This window comes from Numida meleagris, chromosome 3 (assembly GCF_002078875.1).
Source record: "Numida meleagris isolate 19003 breed g44 Domestic line chromosome 3, NumMel1.0, whole genome shotgun sequence".
Lineage (NCBI taxonomy): Eukaryota > Metazoa > Chordata > Aves > Galliformes > Numididae > Numida > Numida meleagris.
Window position 1 is genome coordinate 76,442,160 of NC_034411.1, and position 21,044 is coordinate 76,463,203.

Below are 21,044 nucleotides of genomic sequence, written 5' to 3' on the forward strand. Positions count from 1 at the left end.
TGGGAAATAGCTTAAGTTCTGGGTATTTGTGATAGGACTTACCCTGTCCTTGCACAGCTGTGTTTTAGTTACAATTCTTGCTATCATTCCCAACTGCTCTGAGTATGAGGGCTGGAGTACAATGCAGCCAGGGGGAGTGGGAATCAGGATTCCAGTGCCAGCTGAATGTCTGCACCCAGCACAGTGCTTAGATGCCTCAAACCAAAGGAAAGCAGAGGCACTCACCTGAGAGTCTGGAAGGTGTTCTTTGGTGGTAAAGAGTCTTTTGCAATAGACTGAGTAATTACCGTTCAGCTGAGCACAAAGTCTAAACGTTTTTTGTAACAATGCAGCCCTCTGCTAGGTGATAAGGCTGAGCTGAAGCCTCCTCCCATACAGCTGAACTGCTGCAGCCTGGGGACCAGTTTATCACACAAAGCAGACATTCACCCTGTTCTGGAGGGAAAAGCAGCTTTTCCATGTTTGCTTGGAAGGGCTTTTCCATGATTGGAAAATGGGACACTGACATCAGCGTAAATACATTTACTCACTCAAATTTGGGCATCAAAGTTGAAGTTTGACGTTTAAGATGTGCAGCATAGCTTGTGAATGGTGAAGGAAAAAGGGGTTACTTGGGCAGAGCCAGGGCTCCAGCTCAGCGACCTGGCTTTCTCACTGCAGGGCCAAGTGCTCTCACAGGATCTGTCCTCGAGACAGTTACTGGCTGAAGATGCCAGAAGAGCTCTAGTGCTCTCACCCAACAGATGACACAAATCCCTGACAGCAAATCAGTTAGTGCTGGCCAGCTTCACCAGGAACGATGTAGAGCTTGCTTCTACTCTTCGCAGAGAACGGATACCTATATCCTCAGAATTCTGTCCCTTTCTCTTCCTCCTGATCAAAGTTTTTCAAGGTGCTGTGATGACTTCTGGTTTGAAGAACGTGGAGCAGCTGCTGAGGGAGGGAGCTTGGGGTGTTTCTTTTTTACTGTACTGAGTTTAAATTTGTAGTTCAAGGATCTGGAAGGCATTTCACAATGATGATTCAATTACTATCAGATCCTAAGCAAGTTAATGCTGCTGCTTCATCACTGCTGCAGCTGACGCATCCAGTGTTCTCATTTTGGCTCGGTAGCCTGAATTATATCGGTATAGCATTAACTGTCACACATCAAAGAAGATTAGAACGGGTGCAACGCTACAGTATTTGGAACATGAGCAGTACATTACAGCATGGAGGCAGATTGTTTAAAAACAACATTGTTACTGAAGTTCCTCCTAGCACTCAGAACATAGCTCAGCATTCAGTCATCCCCACCATTACGCAAAGACAAGTTTAGTGGGAGCACAGCCATTGCACCAGGTTACAAAGAACAGCTTTATTGAGGTTGTGGTGGCATGTTAACAGCCTCCCCAGGTCAGCCTTGCCACATGATCAGTTTTCTGCTTGCTGGGCTTTATGAAGCCCAGGAGTTCCAGTTCAGAAACAGCTCGAATAAAACGAGCGCTGGATGTGCCTGTAAAGGAAACTCTTTCTATGGTGGTAATTGACAGAGAAACCGTGATGTTGCAGAGGGAAAGATTTCGAAGATACGATATGCATAAATGACACAGAGCATTGTATTGCACGCTAAAGTGGTTGGAAATGAGGACAGAGCACGGCCAGCCTACGGAAGCACAAATATTCAGTCAGTATTTCCTCTTGCCACCTGAACACAATGTGGTAACAAAGGAAGAGTTCCTTCTCATGCTGCTAAGAAAAGTGCAAAACCTACAGAGATACTAATTCTGTGTTTCTCAGAAGAATGGCCCTTGACAAGAAAATGGGAAGGTAAGTAATTATAGACTTCTTTTTTGGTGGTTTCATAAAGGAGCACCAGCTTTTGTTTACTCGCTATTCATGATATCCTTACTGCAGCATTCCTGACACAGCTGTATAACCATGAGATAAACAGAACATAGCTTTGTGTTAACTACCAGTAGAGCTTGTAAAGAAAAGGCCTCATGCTGAAAGAAGGACAGGTGCAGCCTTACAGCATATGTATGTTCTCCCTGTAGTTAGATCTCCTTTTATACAACCGTTCATCCCTGTGGCAGCACTACTTCTTGCAGCCATCAGTCTGGGCTCTAATGCTCATTCTTCAGCTATTCTGCAGGCTTTGCTACAGAATCAGGACAAAACGCGAAGCAGAATGAATGTTTCATGTGAACTAAAATTCTCAGCTTTGAGGTACTAGAACTTACCGTTTCTGCAGAGATAATACCGTGTAAGCATTTCCTCCGCTTCTGCTTCCATCTTCCTCCTAACAGCCTGCCCTCTCTTCACCTCCCCTCTGGGGCACAGATCTCCTACCATCTCTTCTCAGTAATGCTTTCCCCCCATACACGCAGAGGTACCAACTCTCAGATGACTTAACTCATTACAATAGCTTCATTTTGTTGTAAGGTCTGTTGGTTCTCTTTCAGATCCAAAAAGCTCCTATGGACAACAAAAGCTGCTCTCTTACCTCGCTGCCTCCAGCCCAAGTACCTCACACGATCCATTCCTTTGACATTTTCAGTACATGAAGACTGCTCAAATTAGTTGTCTTATTTTTTTCCTGAAATCAGTTATATCAATGCTCAGGAAGCTGCATTTCAAAAATCTTACTTTGCTAATCCTGTAAGCGGTTGAATGCCAAATTTGAGACAGAAATGAGAAAGGATACTGTATAACATCATCCACCTGGTCTGAGGAAGCTGCGTCTGCAGTTGGTCCCTCAGCTGCCGTCACCACAGTGGAGAAAGCCTAGAAAGGGAAAAGCAGCAGAGACGTAACCGCCTTTGACAGAGCTTCATTTAAAAGAATGAGCTTTGAGCCAATCACTGTCACTGGGGAGGAATGAGATCTTGGAATGGTAGCTCCATGAGAATGTCATCTTCACAGCAATCCAAAGAGCAAGCAAGGTTACATGTTACCATCACAGAAATACGGAAGGAAAGAATGTCACCCCATGAACTCGCATGCTTACATTTTAAAGTCTAGTTCCCGACCCATTCTCAGAAAAAAATAATACAGAAAGGAAAACTGTTTAAACAATCTGGAAAAATTAACTTGGTTGTAGAGAGATCTATAACACTCAGTGACATGAGGAGGCTTGATACGGAGCTGATGTCCGCGTTCTCTTCAAATGCCCAAACAAGGCAGCAGCAAACGAAGCACGGTCAGAACAAGCAAAAGGAGAGTTCTCTGCACTGCAGGTACCCACAAGATGTTGTGGTTGCTAAAAACTCACAGTGCTCGTGGAATCCAGTTGGACTTCCAGATTACAGAGAAACATTCCAGTTTAGGAAACATGGGAAATAAAACACGGTTTTATAATTTATGCACATTCTCCTTTTATATTCTCTGGTTTTGGTATGAAACGGTTTCAAGCTTGAAGCTTCGGTCTTCCCTTGCGTAATCATTCTGCCCCCAAAGCACACACTTCAATGGCACCGCTTGCCCATTTCCATGAAAGTGTCACAAAATACTTCAAGGGGGAACAGGGAGCTTTGTGAAGCGCAACATCTGATCTGCACCAAGCATAGAACAGAAGCAGGATTTCATCACAGAGTAATAATTCTGGAAATGAAAGATTCACAGTAGACAGAGGAAAACTATCTGGGGCAGCGACCTGGAGGTAGTGCGTGTTCCTGCACAGGGGCGACCGAGGCACGCAATGAGTTCAGCTGTCAAAAGAGGCATGAGACAAGAGCAGATAAGCAGCAGGAAGGTAAATGAGCAGAATACTACAAGCAGGCACAGGCACGGTTTGCACTGTTACATACCTCTAACCAGTCAACGAGGTTAATCAATCTGCCACACTCCAAATGAAGCTTATAGGCAATGCATATGTCAGGGGCTTTGTTAGAAATGCTTCCTCCATCACCTTTCAAAGCTTCGCTCTGATGAAAACCAAAGACAGTGTTTGTGGTCAGTCTCTCATCTTCAACAATCTCTGGTGCTAAATATAACATTATTTCAGGAAATGCACGTGGTGGGTATTTTAACCAAATGTTTGCTGCTTATGTGTTTAGTGGGAAGTTGATGGTGCAAAGAAGAAAACAAAACAGAAAGAAAATATCCCATTAAAAAACAAGCCTCCTCCCCCCCAGCTGCTACCCTCCCAGTACTCCTTCATTCTCTATTTGAATGCTAATCTGATTTGGCTTTTCTTATTTCTCTTTCTAGTTCTGTTCATGTATCCGAGAGACATGGCCCGCTCTATGGATTCAGGGAGAGAAACATGTCACTTTTTATCTCAGACTTTTACCATGTAGTCATTAAGAAGGTGTCACGTCTCCCCCCCACGCCCACTCAGAAAGGAAAGAGAAAGTCATAACACTGATCTATCGCACGGTCTAAAAAGCAAAATTGCTTCCTTCATCTCAGAGCTTTATCTTTGAAATGTCACAGTCATTTCTCACTGGCTGTAAACTCAATACCTATAAAAGCAGAAGTCTGATGTCTCACAAACTGTTCCATATGTCGGGAAATCCAGGTCATCAGCACTGAACCTTTTATAAGTAAAAAAGCCACTTGAGCTAGAAGTCGTCATCTGTGCGTGGCTGCAGGATATTTCATCTCAGTTGGTAATTTTGTTCAATTTTCAGTTTCACACATGCTAAGAAGCCAAGTCCCTTAATAAAACAACTACTCATTATTCCTTTTGGTTCCCAGAAATTGTTGCTAAAATGCTTTTATACGTTAGTAAAATATGGCAACAAATATGCCAGAGTTGGGAAGTCTGTAAAGCCCTGACAAGGACACCTTCATAAATTAAAGCTTTTCTAGATAGGAAGGGCAGCTGGGTAAAAGCCACAGCTTTGCTCAAGAATCTCCAGTTTACGCATTACACATCACAGTTCTGCAATTTTTGAGGCTCAGATTGCATATGGATTCCAGCACTTGAGACGTTTCACAATTACCAGAATATCTAACAATTTCCAAGTTTATTTTGTACAGAGAACACACAAGCTGCAGACATCAGGTTAGACTGTCTCCAAATAAACCCAGCGACGCAGCTAAAACCTCAAAACGCTACGGTGCAACTGCAGCTCAGAAGGATGCCACCCCAGCTCCCAACACTGCCGTGTTACCAACCAGCACAGCCAAGCTCCACTTTGGGGCGACCTGGAGGCTCAGCAGTGCCCAGAGGGGCAGCTCTGCGCCTCCTCCTTTCCCCTCCGCTACCTCTCCCAACTCTGCCTTCCCACCGCTCATCCCCTGTGGTGACTCTGGCACTGCCGGACACTTTGCATTGATTTTCTAATCCTACACAAATGATTCCCTGCCCGCTGTCAGGGCTTTTTTTTTATTTTATTTTTAATACCAACTCAATAGCTGGTAAAAACCCCAACTGTCTTAGCAGAGCAGCCGGTAAGCACTAGAGCACGTCTGTGGGAAGAAAGCACCTGAGCTGTTCCTGAAGGGCACCACCAGAGTGATAAGCAGGAAGCTGCTCGAGGAGGAGCAGCCAGCTGTGAACCCCTCTATGGAGCACAGAGGTGCTGTTTCAGAAAGAGAAGCGTATGGGATGGGAACAACCCAGCTCACTGTTCACAAGGGGCTTCTCACATCACTTGACCCTGCCCCAGGGGCCAGACAGGACATCCTCAGCCTTGCTCTGGATCCAGCATTGTCACATTTCCTGAAGTGCAAATGCTTGTATTCCCTTTTCCCATACAAGAATTTAATTGTGACTCGAGGATTTTTGTTTTACAGTAGGGCTTCTTCCTTGAGATCACAGTGAAAAATCACTCTTTCCACACAAGGTTAAGAACAAAACTTCCATAATCATCTAAACCCTAGGAATATCCAAAAATGACATTTTCTTGCACTGCTACAATTCTAAGTAGTAACTTTGAGTTTCAGCAGCTCACAACTTGTTGCATTTTCAAGGGATCACAGAATCATAGAGTTAGCAAGGCTGGAAAAGATCTACAAGATCATCCAGTCCAACCATCCACCTACCACCAATATAGCTCCACTAAACCATGTCTCTCAGCACTATATCTAAACATTCCTTGAACACCTCCAGGGTCAGTGACTCAACCACCTCCCTGGGCAGCCCATTCCAGCACCTGACCACTTTCAGAAAAGTAGTATTTCCTAATGTCCAGCCTAAATCTCCCCTGGCGCAACTTGAGGCCATTCCCCCTTGTTCTGTCAATAGTTACAGGAGAGAAGAGGCCGACCCCCCAGCTCACTACAACCTCCCTTCAGGTAGTTACAGAGAGCGATAAGGTCTCCCCTGAGCCTCCTCTTCTCCAGACTGAACAATCCCAGCTCCCTCAGCCGCTCCTCGTAAGGATCAATGAAAACAGAATGACGCTTGGTTTAGTGTGTGTTTTTTTTTCAGGATAAGTATGACCTCTGGTTCACAGTTAGCTAAATAAATCACTGGACTAGATTCCTGTAAGAAATGCATCACGTCATTAATCATTTGCTGGTACTCCATTGAGACAGATCCTTTCCTGTCCTGGCCTTCTGGTAGGAACAGCTCTAAAGAACTTTGCTCTGGTCACATCCCAGGAAAGTACAAGCCATGTGGAAGGTGTGGATACAATTCAGAAAAATAGTTCCTGTGACTCACATGGATTAAAATGCTAAACAAGGTACTCGGTCAATACTGCTGCTACTAGAAACAATACCAAAACTCTCACTATTTCCTCAAACATCAAAAACATGTTAAAGTATGTCAAAGAATAAAGTGCAGGATGATAGAGTTGATAGGACTTAAAAGTCCTATCAATTCATCGAAGGGAATACTTATTAAATACATTAGTAGCCAGACTTTGCTAGCTCTCCTAATCATTATATGTTTTCTAAAACCATTACTGATGTTCATTGTCAAAGTGGTAGCCCACTCGCTGCCATCTTCACCAAAAAGGTCTTTCGGTGATTTCAGAAAAACTCTGCACACAGCAAAACTGACAACTCTTTTTCAAGGAGAAGCACAGTGCCAACAGACCCAATGCAAATTGTGCTGTAGATTTTAAAGTCTGATTTTTATCAAGTCTGGTTTCTGATAATTGTTGACTGCGATTCAAGTAACGAATGAGCACTCAGATACAGATATAACCAGCGTCGTCTTTAAGAGAAATGTTATGACATGAGGATAACTCCGTGTATCATCTCTAATCAAGGATAAAACAGATAAATAAACATTTACTCCTCCAAATCCTGCGCTATTCCTTTCCTTCCTTCAGCCATTAAGTGAATTCGATGTAAGAAAGAAGTGGAAAAAGGGCTGTTTTTCTTCTCTAGAAAAAGGTCAGCTTAACTAACAGAATCAGTAACATTCCTTTTCTTGGACTCAGAGTAGACAGGATATCAATACACAGCAGATACTAAAGTAAATGTAAAATGAAACAGACTCCGTTAAATCTGCTTTGTCATTTTCATCACACCTATCGTAAATTCCATCACTACACCTGAGCGGAGCCTGCGTCTTTCAGCACATCTGCAAGCCTACGCAGTGAGGACTAAGCACCAACCTTGCAAAGAATGGCTCTGGAAAAAGCCACAGACGCTACTTTTCCCCCATGGACACAGCCTTCCCATTCGTAACAACTATAGAAGAGAAGGTCATGACTAGAACAGGCTCTGGAAAACAGCTTTCCGATATAAAACTCTTTCCAAGTCAGCTTCTTGACTTCAGCCAGATTCCCTAGCTCTTAGTAAAGTTCTCAGTCGCTTATCAGTGCTGACGTGTTGGTTCTCTACAAAACAGCTGGCCGTGTGCCAAACTACATGAAGCAGCAAAACTGAGTCTTTAACATCATCCTCATGTACAGCCTTGAGAAACTACTCCAGCAATCCAAACAACCCCTTGTTTCTTACCTTCAAGTAGGAGTATGGGTTATTCAAAGCTGTGTGCAGTGCAATCCTCGGGGCAGCATTCAAGTGCTCCCGGAGAACACTGGCTGTGTTGAAATACACAATCTCATGCAGAGTCTTGTGGTCTGCAGGAACAAGGTAACGTCTGAAAAAGTAACGTGAGGTATGGGGCGAGGAGGTGAGATACAAGCTTTACCTTCAGGGAAAACAGAACTCTACCGCAGTCAGAGACTACAATAATGTATTTTGACCAGTACTGACAAATCTCAAAAACCAACATGAACAGGGCCAAAATCAATTCCAAAGCAGAGAAGTCAATAACTATCAGCTCTGCATCATAGAATTCATAGAATCAACAAGGTTGGAAAAGACCTCCAAGATCACTAAGTCCAGCCGTCCCCCTACCACCAATATTTCCCCACTAAACCACATGCCTTAGAACAACACAAAGGTTTCTTGTTCCAATGGATTTAATTTAGAATTCCAGCTGGGCCAGAGATAAATTCAAAAATAAGGGCGTAAATGCTAACACCAGTCACGTAACTCTACTCCACAGATCTTACTTACCCATCTTGAGAACCTCCTGAAGAGTCTTTGCTCAACTCTATCTTCATATTTGAAGCTTTTTTAATTTTTTTTGGCACAGTCATAATTCTTTTACCTTCTCTATTCCCACCCAAGTCACCACACACTTTCAGCCTGCAACCTCCCTTTAATAAAGCTGTACAAGTAACAAGTGCCTTCGTCTCTTAGCCCACACACCTCAGGTCTTTCAAATTTTCTGCTACATTACTGCCTCCAAGGCTTTATTTGCTATGCCTTCCTTGCTAAACACTTCCCAAAACGGCATCTATGCAGTTTCATGAACAGAACAGATCAGCAAAGATTAGAGTAAAAACTCTTGACTTAATTTTCACCATGTACACCCAGTTCTCTTCTCAACTTTATTCTCCAAAATAAGTTTCTCAATTAATGTGCCAATTACTTCTACTAATTTACTGAAAATAAGTTTGTTTGTTTGTTTGTTTTTTAAGAGCGCTCATCTAAGAAAGAAGGAAAAAAAAAATGTGCTTCATACCATAGGGACCAAGAGACAACTTTGACAAGATTTATTCCCATGCTAACTTGTTAGCAAAATTTCTGTTCTAGAGTACAGTGCAAACTAATGCAGAAATATCAAGCAGGAAAGCTCACCTTACAAGACTGTCTATATAGTCGACAACTTCAAAACGAAGCATTTCAAACTTTGTCAGTTTCTTGGACCGCCTCGATTCCTTCAACTCCAACAAAGTCTTTAAAAAAAAAGCAGTGCATAAATCTACATGGGAGGTAGTTACTCTTGGGAGAATATAATCTACACGTTGAACATGTATAATTAATTTTTGCTGTCACCGATGATGTTAAGAAATGTGATCATGCAGTTACTTTTATTTAGGCCAGTGTATCCAGTTCTCAAACTGGTAGAAGTTACAAAAATTCTTCAGGCCTGAAGCTTGAAGAAACGTGGGTTAGGCAGAAGCATAATTTACAAGTCAAATACAAAGAAATCTCCTAATTTGCATGTTAAAATCCTAGTTAATGACAGATATTTTCTATCATTTTCTACTCATCAGGTAGGCCTGCATACATAGTTGGTATTATTACTTCATTTTTCAGAAGAATTACTTACACACAACCTTTACTCAGAGCTCCAGCAAGCAGGAAAGACCTAACCATGGCCAAATACATCTGAAGAAACATTCAGTTAAAGAACTAGTGAGTAAGTCTATGCAGGCCTAACCTTCTGAAGATGATAAAGATCTGTCTTCTTCTGGAGATCTTTTGGTGGCAACATGGACTCATCTCGTTCTTGGTAAGCGTCTGCTATGGGAACAAAACTGATGTTTAATATTTGGGGTAAGCTCTTCCTCCATACCTATATAAACCTCCTAGCCCAAGCAATTTGAGAAGCATTCAGAGTTACCTCTTCACAGACTCTAACACAGGCAGCTTTTGAGTCTTGCCCTTGTAAAAGGTTGTTAAAAAGGAGTCGGTAGTGCAGCTTATCTAACAGTTATTAAGTAAGTGAAGCAATGCATCCCTGAGAAAAGATCCAGCACAAGCCCTGCACATCACCTGAAATCCACTTAGGTCATTCTGGGTCATTACTCTCAACATTTGCAAACTGGAAAGATTAGTGCAAGACAGTACCAATGCTTAATGAATGTTCAAAAAGTCATACACTGCATATTTTTTCCTTTACCTTTGCAAAAAATACTAAATAGGAAATAAGTCTAGCCAGTAAATGCAAAAACTGCAACCAGAGTAGCAAATTGAAAGTCTGTTCATGTATTTTGTTGTCCAGTTTTATTTTCATCTTAATTTATAACCAAATTTTATTTTCATAGCCATACAGTTCGTTGATCAATTGCACCAATAATTAGGGTTTTTTTGTAGGTTAAAAACAAACAAGCAAAACCTCCCAAAGAACAGTCATGGCCACACTGAGCAATAAAGGTCACGTCCTAATCATAACACAACTAGCCTTCTATCATCTTGGAATTTTGGAATAAGTGGAATTTTATCTAACGTTTGTATTTTTAATCAATCCTTCTATCAAAATAAATCCAACATACAAATATTTTCTTTCCTCAAGATTCACGTTTTGATTTTTTTCCAATTCATTAGGCAGCCTTGGAAAGATTGATTCAAGAAAAACAGAACAACAACAACAACATTTGGGATCATGCTTTCACTGTAAGGGCTCTGAGGTACAAAACATTTTTGGCAGAGAAGTTCAGCTAAAGATCAGCATGACCACAGAAACATACAAGAAGTCACCTAACTCTGCAACCTGCTACTCATTTAAGGCTTATTTTAATTTCCCCCTCGCTTCATAGCTTAAATCCTCTTTGAAAGCAAACTAAGATAATTCATGGACTCACTAGACCTTCTTTGCTTCACAAACTTCTTCAAATCATCATTTGAAATAAATACTGACTTTTTCGTCTTACAGTTCTGTGTGTCGCTGAATTCTCATTTGTTTCATCTTGTTTTTATTTACCCCCTCAAAAATCCAACTATTTGATCCAATACTTCTGGAAAGTTTACATTTTAAAGTGCTTTAATTTGTCTTTTCCAAACTAGATGAACTGTTAGGTTTTCCAATGTAGTTCAGACTCTCCTGTGCCAGCATCTTCAATGAAATACACATTTATTCTAAAGCGATCACCATGTTCCTGTACCACAGCCCTGACATTGCTGCATCTTTTCACAAATACACACTAGAGACAAAAAAAAAACAATTTTTCTTCTAAACAAGCCAAACTTCGCCTACTTGTCTGAATGGAGTGTTGCAGCTCCGACTGACAACGACCTTCATTTGATACACATAAAAGAGATCCAACGGTAACCACTTCATATTCAAAAGAGAAACGTGAGTGAGCACTTCTTTACAGTTTACAGAAAAGAACCAAATTCCTATTCCAGACAAATTCTGGAATAGGTCTATTCCTGTTTCTGATGGAATATGGCACGTTTTGTCAATCTGTCTCTGAAAGATGGAAAACTGCTGCTCATTTGCATTCCTAAAGTTTCCATTATGTCCCCCTGCCGTGAATAGGCAGACAGAGGGGGCAAGGTAAGTTACATACAGCATGTCAGCAGGGCCATGACAGCCAACACTGGTCTACTTTTTGCATGAATCTAACTGAAGGTTAGCGCAAAAACTTTACATACATTTGGACGGAATACCATGTCATAAGGAAATCTGCTTCTGTTTATCTTTCAAAAACTGTTTTGTTAAATATTTTTAGTAATTGCAACATCTGGTAAAATGCTCAGAATACACATGACAGATTTAGTGAGTAATGTTTGTTGATCTGTCCAATTTCTTATCTTACATCACTCTTCTGCTTTAGAAAAGCACGAACCACAAACCAGTAAAGCATATAAACACGTCCTAATTGTGTCTTGTATTTAAAAACAATCTTGATATATTTGACAACTCGATACAATGAGAGAATACGACCAGGAAAAATACCATTTGTCCAATTATAGAACAGTTTCAGTTTAATCTGCAAGGGAACGTATGACGATGCACACCCACCTTCTAGTTTCTGAAACTGGGTCAAGAACTCCTTCAGCTTCTCTACTATCTCATCAAACTCCTTTCCAGGAGATGACACAAGAATTTCCACACACTTTTGAAGCATGGTTACCAAATCAGACTTATTCAACATTCTAAAAGACACAATTATTGACACAGAATGATGAAACATTTTTCAATGTTCTTAACCGAAAAAAAAAGTTAAAAATAATTAAAAAATCTTTTTAAAAGAGATAACCTCCATAAAGATAAGGGTTTTTTTTTCCTTTTTTTGACATTAAGAGAAAACAAACAAATGCAAACAAACAAGAATATTGCTTTGGACAGATGTACTTAGCATTTTTCTCCAGGACTTACAAGGAAACATTATTTTCTGATACTCTACACAAAAAAAAACCCTCAGTGGATATATAGTTATAATTTTTGACAATTTGTAATTTTTGAAACTATGAACCCCATTAAAATTTAAAATTGATTTAAAATTGATTCCAAAGAAGACGGTATATTATGAAATCAGAGTGTCTTAGTTTCAGCTGGGACAGAGCAATATACATTCACTCACGCAAGAAGTCCATTACTCTCTGTGATTCAAAACGAGCTCTCAAACTAAACAGGAATTACTGCTTTCTGTGTTTAATTGGCACCACCCTAACCACTCCTAAAATCATAGAATCGTTTAGGTTGGAAGGGACCTCTCAAAGTCATCTAGTCCAAGCTCCAGCCTAGTATTTACTTAGTTTTTTTAAATATATCAGAGCATTTTATAAACGTCACCAAGCACTTCTCAGTTTCACAATCTTCATTCAAAAGATAATAAAGCAAGTCCTTGCAAATATCCATAAATGAGCTCCAGAATTAAGTCACCACATCTAGCCAGTACCTTTACACATGCATGGCTCTTTTTTCATGTGGTGCAAGAGATTCCAGTTGCCAAACACTACAGTTCTGAACAATCACACATTTGTAATTTGTACTGATACTAAGAGCCCTACTCAGCCTATTGGTGTGGTTTCACTTCATCTTTCTGAAGTGCAAAACAAAGATGTTAACAGCTAAGGCTTCCAGAAGACAGAAAAGATGTGGATACATAAAAAAGGATAATAGCAAGCCAACGAAATGATGGCAGAGTGTCGGGCAGTGGGTCTCCACATCAGCTACCTAAACACTGCCTATGAGAGATTCAAGGAGTCATTTAGAAGAGGCCGGGGTAGCTTTGTTGATGTCTGGAAGGGCAAATGCAATTCAAGCTCGAGTTTCTGATTAGCAGTTGATGTTTATCTGATATGTGGTTGTGGATTTCTGCAAGTCAACAGTTGCTTTTACATACATACATTTTGAACAGAAAAACAGCAGGAGCTAACAAAAGAAAGGTGACCTTGACCACACAAAGGGGAGAAAACATTTACTGTTTTGTACGGACAATGCATAAACAAGACGGCCTAGTTCCAGGCAACAGTTAAATATGTAAAATGGCAAGAGGATGACAAGATGTACAGATATGCAAATGGAAAATATGTTATTTTCCATTCGTTTTAGTATTTTTTTTTCCAATGTGCAAGTTCTAGAAGTATCCCATACATAAGAACCTAGAGAATTTATTTACAAAGATAATAAGGGTAGGAGGCCCAAACAACAGGCAAAAGTATTGTTACTACACACTGGGAAACAGTAAAGGGTCTTTTTCGGCCTTTTGGACCTGAAACTAATGCAAGGTATTCCAGGCACCAGAAAATCTCACATCATCCAGAAACATCCAATAAACGTCTCTTATTACTCAGAGATGAGTTATGAAAGAGAAGAAAGGAAGTCAGGATGAAACCCATAGAAACACTTTCAGAATGCTGAAGGGAGGATTGCCTGAAGAACTGATAAGACAGGTGAACAACAAAATGATATAAAGTGGTTGAACTGTGATAAGCAGCATGTGACTGATGACATTAGTGACTAGCAGCCAAAAACACAGTACAGCATCTAGACAGATGGAAGATTGCCCTTAAAACTTTTTGCCACCTACATCTTGACCAGATGCCCAAGGCAGTTAGCTCTCCATAATCAGTGAAGCGAGATATGCTCCTACATCTCTTCATTCTCTCTCTTCTGACTGGATTGATTACAAGGAAAAAAAAAAAAGATGATTCCAGAAAATATCAAAAAAGAAGAAGAATGGAAGGGTGAGCACAAGGAATATCAATGGGCGATATGGCCTCTGGGAAAGAAGAGATATTAAAGAACAGTCAATAAATTCCACGGTAAAGCAAACGGGGAAAGAAAAGAGGACTCAGTGGAAGGGCAAAGATCACATTTTGCCACTTCCTTCTAAAACACAGCAGCAAGATCCCACGTAGAAAAATCAGAGACAGGTAAATATGTGTTAAAAGGGAGAAAGGAGCTAAAGAAAAAGCTGAAAAAATATATACCATCACAGCCCAGCCAGACTTCCAAATACTGTAAGGAACTCATGCTGAAGATATTAGAAAAAAAAAAAAGATGGAATTTTGGGATTTAAAACAAAAACCAAATCAAAACAAAAAACAAAACAAAAACAAAAAAAACACACATCAAAGAAGGTAATAACCCTGATTACTGATATTTCTATACTACCCTGATCAGTGTTACTTCTACCAGAAATACCACGTAGTGGTTGCCAGGGTTCAAGAAGAAAGAAGAGGGAGATGAACAGAAAAATAATAAAGAGGGAGTAAGCCAGAATCTGATGGCAGCATTAACCAGGAAGCAAATGAATTCAGAGCGGATGAACGCAAATTAAACATAAGAGGAGAAGAAGGAGAGGTAAAAATGCCCAAGAGCCACTAGATATTACAGAACAAACAGAACAGAAAAGCACAGTGACACATTTGCGACAAAGGGCAGATAACTGACGGAGGGCTGTCAAGATTCAAGAGAGTCAGGTAAGATTTAACAAGAAATGACTGCAGACATGACAACTCAAGCAAGCAATCCTTCCAATGGGATGAGGGTAAAAATATAGCAAAGTAGTGCTGTGGGAGAATTTGGTGTGGTAAAGGTACAGCATGGAGAGAACGTGTCTTACATACATGAGCCCAGACAGTGATCCTCCACCCACCACTGACATGGCTTTTCTATTCAGCTTTGTTGTCAAGACATCAAACCTCACAACCTCAGAGACTCTAGACATGGAATTTATGGTAACAGTGTTGTATCAGCTCCTTGAGCAACATAAATAATGTTTTATTTGAATGAATGCAGTTATCAGGAAACAGCTACTTGCCATGAGAAAGCATGTTTAAAAATCTGCAGTTGCAACACGGCAACTTAAAGGTTTTCTATTATGAAAATTGTCTTAGATGACTTTTCAATTTTGAACACTGGTAGACAATACAAATATAGCTCTCCTAAAGTTCAGTAAGAATTAGCACAATCCCTGTACAAACTCAACGACAAGTTTATGAGAAAAAAAGCAGCAAAATAAGAAATAAAGGCCACAGCTGCCATTTGGAACAGATTCTGATTTTTCAGAATGGATCACAATTTAGACCAACTAAAACTAAGAACTTGGTTGACCAACTGTTAATAAAAAGGTTTTCAAAAATACAGTGTAATAGCATATTCACTGAAAGAATACTGAAAGAATATCTAACACAGTTATGCTTTAAAAGACTAAGTCATTTACACAATGCATCTCAATGTCTTCAGCATAATTACACTGGGCATAAGAAATATTAGATTCTGTCATAGGAAACAGTAAGCATACAAAATGAAGAGAGCAGTCAGTTGCACTTGCAAACAATCCTACAACAAGCTGCAGGTCTTCAAAAGAGGTAGCATGCTCAGCTTTAAGTTCCAAAATAACAGACTGATATTCTACATGTGTACAGTGGTATTAAACAGAATGGAAAGGATAAAAAAAGTCACCTTGCTAGCTGAAGAGATGACTCATACTCCTCTGTCTCCCACACTCGGTTTTCCAAACACGCACAGTGCAGCTCCCTGATCTGTTACGCAGAAAGTTAGTGAAGAATAAAATGCTTTTACAAGCTAAGCATTGAAGAACTCTTACAACAAGCTTTTTAAAGTAACATGTAATTCCTTTAAAGCTTCTTTCCCAAATACACAGAATGACTGCGACATAAATTGAGAGTGTTTAGTATCTTACAGAACTAACTTGCTGGAGTCTGTGTGTTGCTCTGTACCAGGTTTAAAACAACCAGATGAAGGTAACTGCACAGATCAGTGAAGGACTAACTAAACAACTCCTAAATTTCAAATACTGGGACACTTCAATTTGGTAGTTAGGGATGGACTCTAAAAACAATATGTAACAGATTGAGAACAGATAAACACGCGTGTACAGAATATACTGTTCTTAACTGGAAGAAGAAATTGCTTACTATGAGAATCATTGACATTAGAGCAACATGGCTATTAGGAGCAATTATCACTGTTCCCTTACTATCATTTTATTTTGCACTGAAAATTGCTAAAACTCAGCTACTCAGATTCCCAAAATGAGGCTGTCTGACTCTTCTAAGTGGTAGAAGAGTATACATTGTTTGCGCTTCATACAGAGAATTCGAGGTGTGGGAAAAATCAACTTGCCAATTCACTTGCTGATCTGTACATTTGCCTCCTTCTACAAACACATTCCTGCTGACTGACGAGCTATCATCCCTGCCAGCAGAGAAATACTGTTCCTCTCTTCCCATGGCAAGGAAGCATCTGTCTCCATTGGAGAAGTAGGGGGCAAAACAGCAGAACGGTAAATAAAAAGAATAAATACTAATTCAGATGTCATATTGTGAAATGACAAAAGATGTTTCATAGAAACAGAGTAAGAGTACCTCACCTGCTTGCCCAAAGGGTACTTTGGAAGAGAAGATGTGAAAACATGAAGACATCTCAGAATGGGAAAATAATTTTCATGGTAAACATTCAAGTCCTCTAGCAGCTTCTGCACTGTTTCCTACAGTGACAGGATAATTAAACAATTAGAAGTCATTCTGACATTAATTCGTTTAAAACTTTCACAAAGTACTTAAAATGACGCTGAGGTTTTGATGTCCTGGTGCGCTGCAATTTAAATCCCCAATGTTGGCTTAAGACCACGACGTAAAAAAGCTTTATTTCAGTAGCAGGGGCTGCAATCACACTGCAGATTTTAAACTTTACTTTCCTCTTCCACTTCACTGGAGAGTTGTTATTGCTTAGCATTCGTATCATTTTCATGATATTTAGCTGCTTCGGTATCTCTCAAAACCAAGGCAATATATTTAATAGGCACTGAGAAGTTACATAGCTACATTTATTCAAGTCTTTATTAATTGCTTTTTTTTTTTTAAATTACAAGTGCTTTTAAAAATCTCTCTCACATTATGGGTGGCTCCTGCTTTTATTAATGAGATATACATCAAAGGTTCACAGTAAGGTTCAGTTCACAGTAAAAGTATTCTAGAGTTGCTGCTTCTACGTGCTTTTAATTCAGCTTGTTTATTTATACATTCAGATCTTCAGAAACAGGGAAAAAAACAACTGAACAAAAAACCATGCATCAGAAAAAAGAAATTATGAAGCACTGCCATTGACTTTACACCTCATCATCGCTGGCTTCCCATGGAAAAATATGTAACGCTTCTGGAAAATCCCACTAGAAATTTCTGGTAGCTGTATTAGGCTAATTACATTTAAGCTTATGAATGATAAGATCTTCTTTCACCTGATTTCAGCCATAGATCAAAAGAGAACAACAGAATTTTCTACATTTTTACTGCCCTTTCACTCAGCTCCAAGCAAGCTATTCCAAGCAGAAGAAAATAATAAATTAATTAATGAAACAAAACAAACCACTGAAGTTCTCTAAAGTTAAGCTAAAAATAAGAGTATCAAAGATTTTAAAAAAAAAAAAAATCCTTCTCCGCAAGCAATATAAGGAAAATTAACATGTGGAAGATGCAAGTATTGTACTGCAGGCTGAAATTAACAAAGACTTGGTGTTGTGAAGAGCTTTACAAAAATCAAGAAAAGGTTTGAGACAATAAAAACATTAAGACATTTCTCCTCGTGGACTTATCTATTAAAATTTCAATCTCACTACTTTTTAACAATTACTAAAATGGCTTCCAAGACCCTAAAATGGACACTCCTAGGTTTGTATTTTAATGCTAAGAAGAATCATTAAGAAAAGAGTTATCTGCACCACAAAAAAGCTGAGAGAAGAAAGCAAGTTCTGTTTAATGTCGCTAAATCAATCTTATTCCCCCAAACTGAGAGCATTCTAGCATCTGTATTTCCCCTATCAGGTTTCTCAGATCAAGAGTGATGCAGTTACATAAATGGAAACGCAGTATGTGTTTTGCCAAATAAAAGAGTGGGAAGGCATATGCTGTTTCTCTCCTTTCTCTTTTAGTAGAGATTGAATACATTATTAGAAGATGCTGAACATTATTTCAGTAAATACAGATCAACCCATGTACTTACTTTCAAATGAAATTCGCCAGAAAAACTTTCAGACAAAGTCGTAATCAGTTAGGATGTAAAACTGAAGAGAAAATGCATTTAAACCCTGATTGTTCTAAATAGGTGGAACTCCTCCCATAGTTTAAGAAAAAAAAAGGCCAACACAGATGACAAACAGCAGCTGAGAAAGAATGCTGCAAATTTTGTTGGTATGTCTGAACAGCAACTTTACCTGGTCCTGAAAGTGAACAGTAAATTTGGAAGTACTACCACCATAATGTCTTTAAAAGTATTTCCTAAGTTAGGAATGATACTGTAGGTCAGGACGGCATACAGAAGAAATAGCAGCTCATTAATGCTGAAGTGAGGTGTTTTCTCCCCAAGCAGATAACACTGCCAGCTTGGCAGTGCAATCATAGTCCCACTGCTATTGCAGAGATCAGAACTAGTGCCTTATGGTAAGACTTATCAGAAGCATCCTATATGCACAAACACAAGAATTCTGACCGTTTCTTTCCCAAATTTCCAGGGTAGTGATGAGCTTATGAAATAAAGAGCGTATTATACTCATTAAACATACTGAGGAATATTCAACATTTAAAGCAGCAGCCCATTAAGCGGTGTTTAAACAAAGAAGCAGTCACTGCCGCTCATTCCCACTCCTTCCTTCCTTCCTGCTGTTTTAACAGAAGCATTTATGCACCTGCAGAGAGAACAGGTTGGGGAAATTATTCTGCAGAAACAAGCCAGGAGAAAAACTCCAGGGCTTTTTGGTTTTGGTCAGCTTATTTAAGTTGGATTGTTTCTCTGATTACATTTATACTGCAGCCACCCAAGCTGCTGTGCTGGCACATCTGCTGAGGTGTGAATAAACAGCAACGGAGCAGCAGTTGCTGAAGCTATTTTTGACACTGAAAACCACGGATCAGAAAATCGCACGTAAATCATCTCCAGCCTTGACTACTAGAATTGCATTGCACTCACAAATTTGCCTGCTCTCTTCCAAACATTAACAACATTCTTCCTATCTGAGAAGCCCTTACAGGCCAGGAAGACCTGCTAGGATGCACAAACAGCTTTGCCTTTGGTCGTACCATTTGCCTGACAGGTTGCTACGCTTCAGATGAAGTTGAGAGAAATGCTTTATCCTGAAGGATGCATGTACTGGGAGCGATTCAGCTGATGATAATTACCAACAGATCTTCCTTTTAGAAGATGATGAACTTTTAAAATGCTCACAATAGCAGCTTGACTTTAATCACCTGACAAACCTTTAGATAAACACGCAACATAAATTAAGATTTTTATCCTGCGCAGCATCTAGTGTGAATGTGTGCCTTAGGACTCAGTCTGCCCTACTGGATGCAATCAGGGACTGCTCAGAGGGTACAGAGGATTAAAAGCTTATGAAATAACCTTCAAGATTACTTACTCATTCTTTAAACACTTCACTGACTTTCCAAGAAACTCGGTCTGAGTAAGCATTATAAGACAAGGCCATAAATAAGCCTTGTAACCTTCTTTTTAGGCAGTTTTATTTCTACGCGTAGCTGAAAGCCGATGCAAGAAAAGCTGTGCCGCTGTGCATAAAAGCACCTGGCAAGCTCAGAGATTTGGAACTTTGACCTGCAGACCCTAATTCTCCACCACTGGACATGAAGCAGAGTATGTACTGCATGAAAGATGTTATAGGGACTGTACATCTTAGTCGTGTAATTTATTATCTTCCACATAAGCTAATATATTTGGAAAGTAATTTGTGCTATCCGAAGACGGTCTTAAAATTTTACCTTTAAGGAACTGTCTGCCGTCAGCAGTGCAATCTGTTTCTCTGAGACTTGACTTTCCACATACCTGATGGCAAGGAAAAAAACAGAAACACAGAAGTTACAGTATAGGTTGTGCTTAAAAGGTTATAAGGTTAAAAAATTAAAAACATTTGTGCTGCTGTAAGGATTTACTTGAAAAGATTCAAAAAGGGACAGTCAGATCCAGCAAGTTGAAAGGCCACAGCAAAACCCTAGAGATGACGTGCCACGTCACCTTAACAAGCTGAAAAGTGATTTATGGTTATTTGTCATAATAGCTTGTTTCTGTATTAAGGACAAGAGGAAAAACAGAGTATAAACCACAGAAGCTGTACTCTCTATACCAGAAAACTAAGGGCTCCTGAAATTACTGAGCACCATCCTCCTTTTGATTCATTTCTTTTTCCATACAAACATATGCAAATATAGTCCACAGTTTTCACACTTTACAGATTCCTTTCGTCTTTCTCAAAGCTGACTAAACACGAGACTGTCCAAAACTTTATTTCACCTCTTACCTTCTAAAAGAGGGCAGTCTTCGAACGTTTTCACACTGATTATGTGATAAAGAACTTACTCTCTTCTTTGCTTCTTCCAGCTGGCAACACAGTATACTAAGAGGATTGGAATGGAAGTGCTCCACAATACAGAGCTGAAAAAGAAACCGATGATGATAACAAAATTCACCCTCCCTGCTACGTCTACCCTTCAAGGCCTTCTTATCACTGCAGTGCACACGCTACAATGGTAGTAATGGCATTCCTTTTAAAAAAATTCATTACCATTGGTAAATATTCCACAAGTCACATCACTATACCGCACCGATTATAGAGCTTTAAATGCAGTCGTACAGCTTCCTTCTTTGCTCTATGTGC

The 21,044-nt window shown here is 39.7% G+C and overlaps 1 protein-coding gene across 4 annotated transcripts in view; it reads right to left on the minus strand.

Moving 5' to 3' along the window:
• Positions 1,333-21,044, minus strand: part of ORC3 (origin recognition complex subunit 3) — a 34,124-nt gene continuing 14,412 nt past the window's right edge. The window contains exons 10-20 of one of the 4 annotated variants that reach the window (XM_021391732.1): positions 20,688-20,821; positions 20,152-20,215; positions 16,755-16,871; positions 15,824-15,903; positions 11,930-12,063; positions 9,623-9,702; positions 9,037-9,134; positions 7,846-7,987; positions 3,789-3,905; positions 2,687-2,766; positions 1,333-1,485 (exon numbers count right to left, since the gene is read on the minus strand). In XM_021391732.1, the coding sequence (XP_021247407.1) occupies positions 1,380-1,485; positions 2,687-2,766; positions 3,789-3,905; positions 7,846-7,987; positions 9,037-9,134; positions 9,623-9,702; positions 11,930-12,063; positions 15,824-15,903; positions 16,755-16,871; positions 20,152-20,215; positions 20,688-20,821 (1,152 nt within the window). In that variant the 3' untranslated portion in view covers positions 1,333-1,379. The other 3 variants (XM_021391731.1, XM_021391733.1, XM_021391734.1) reach the window with 3 other exon arrangements.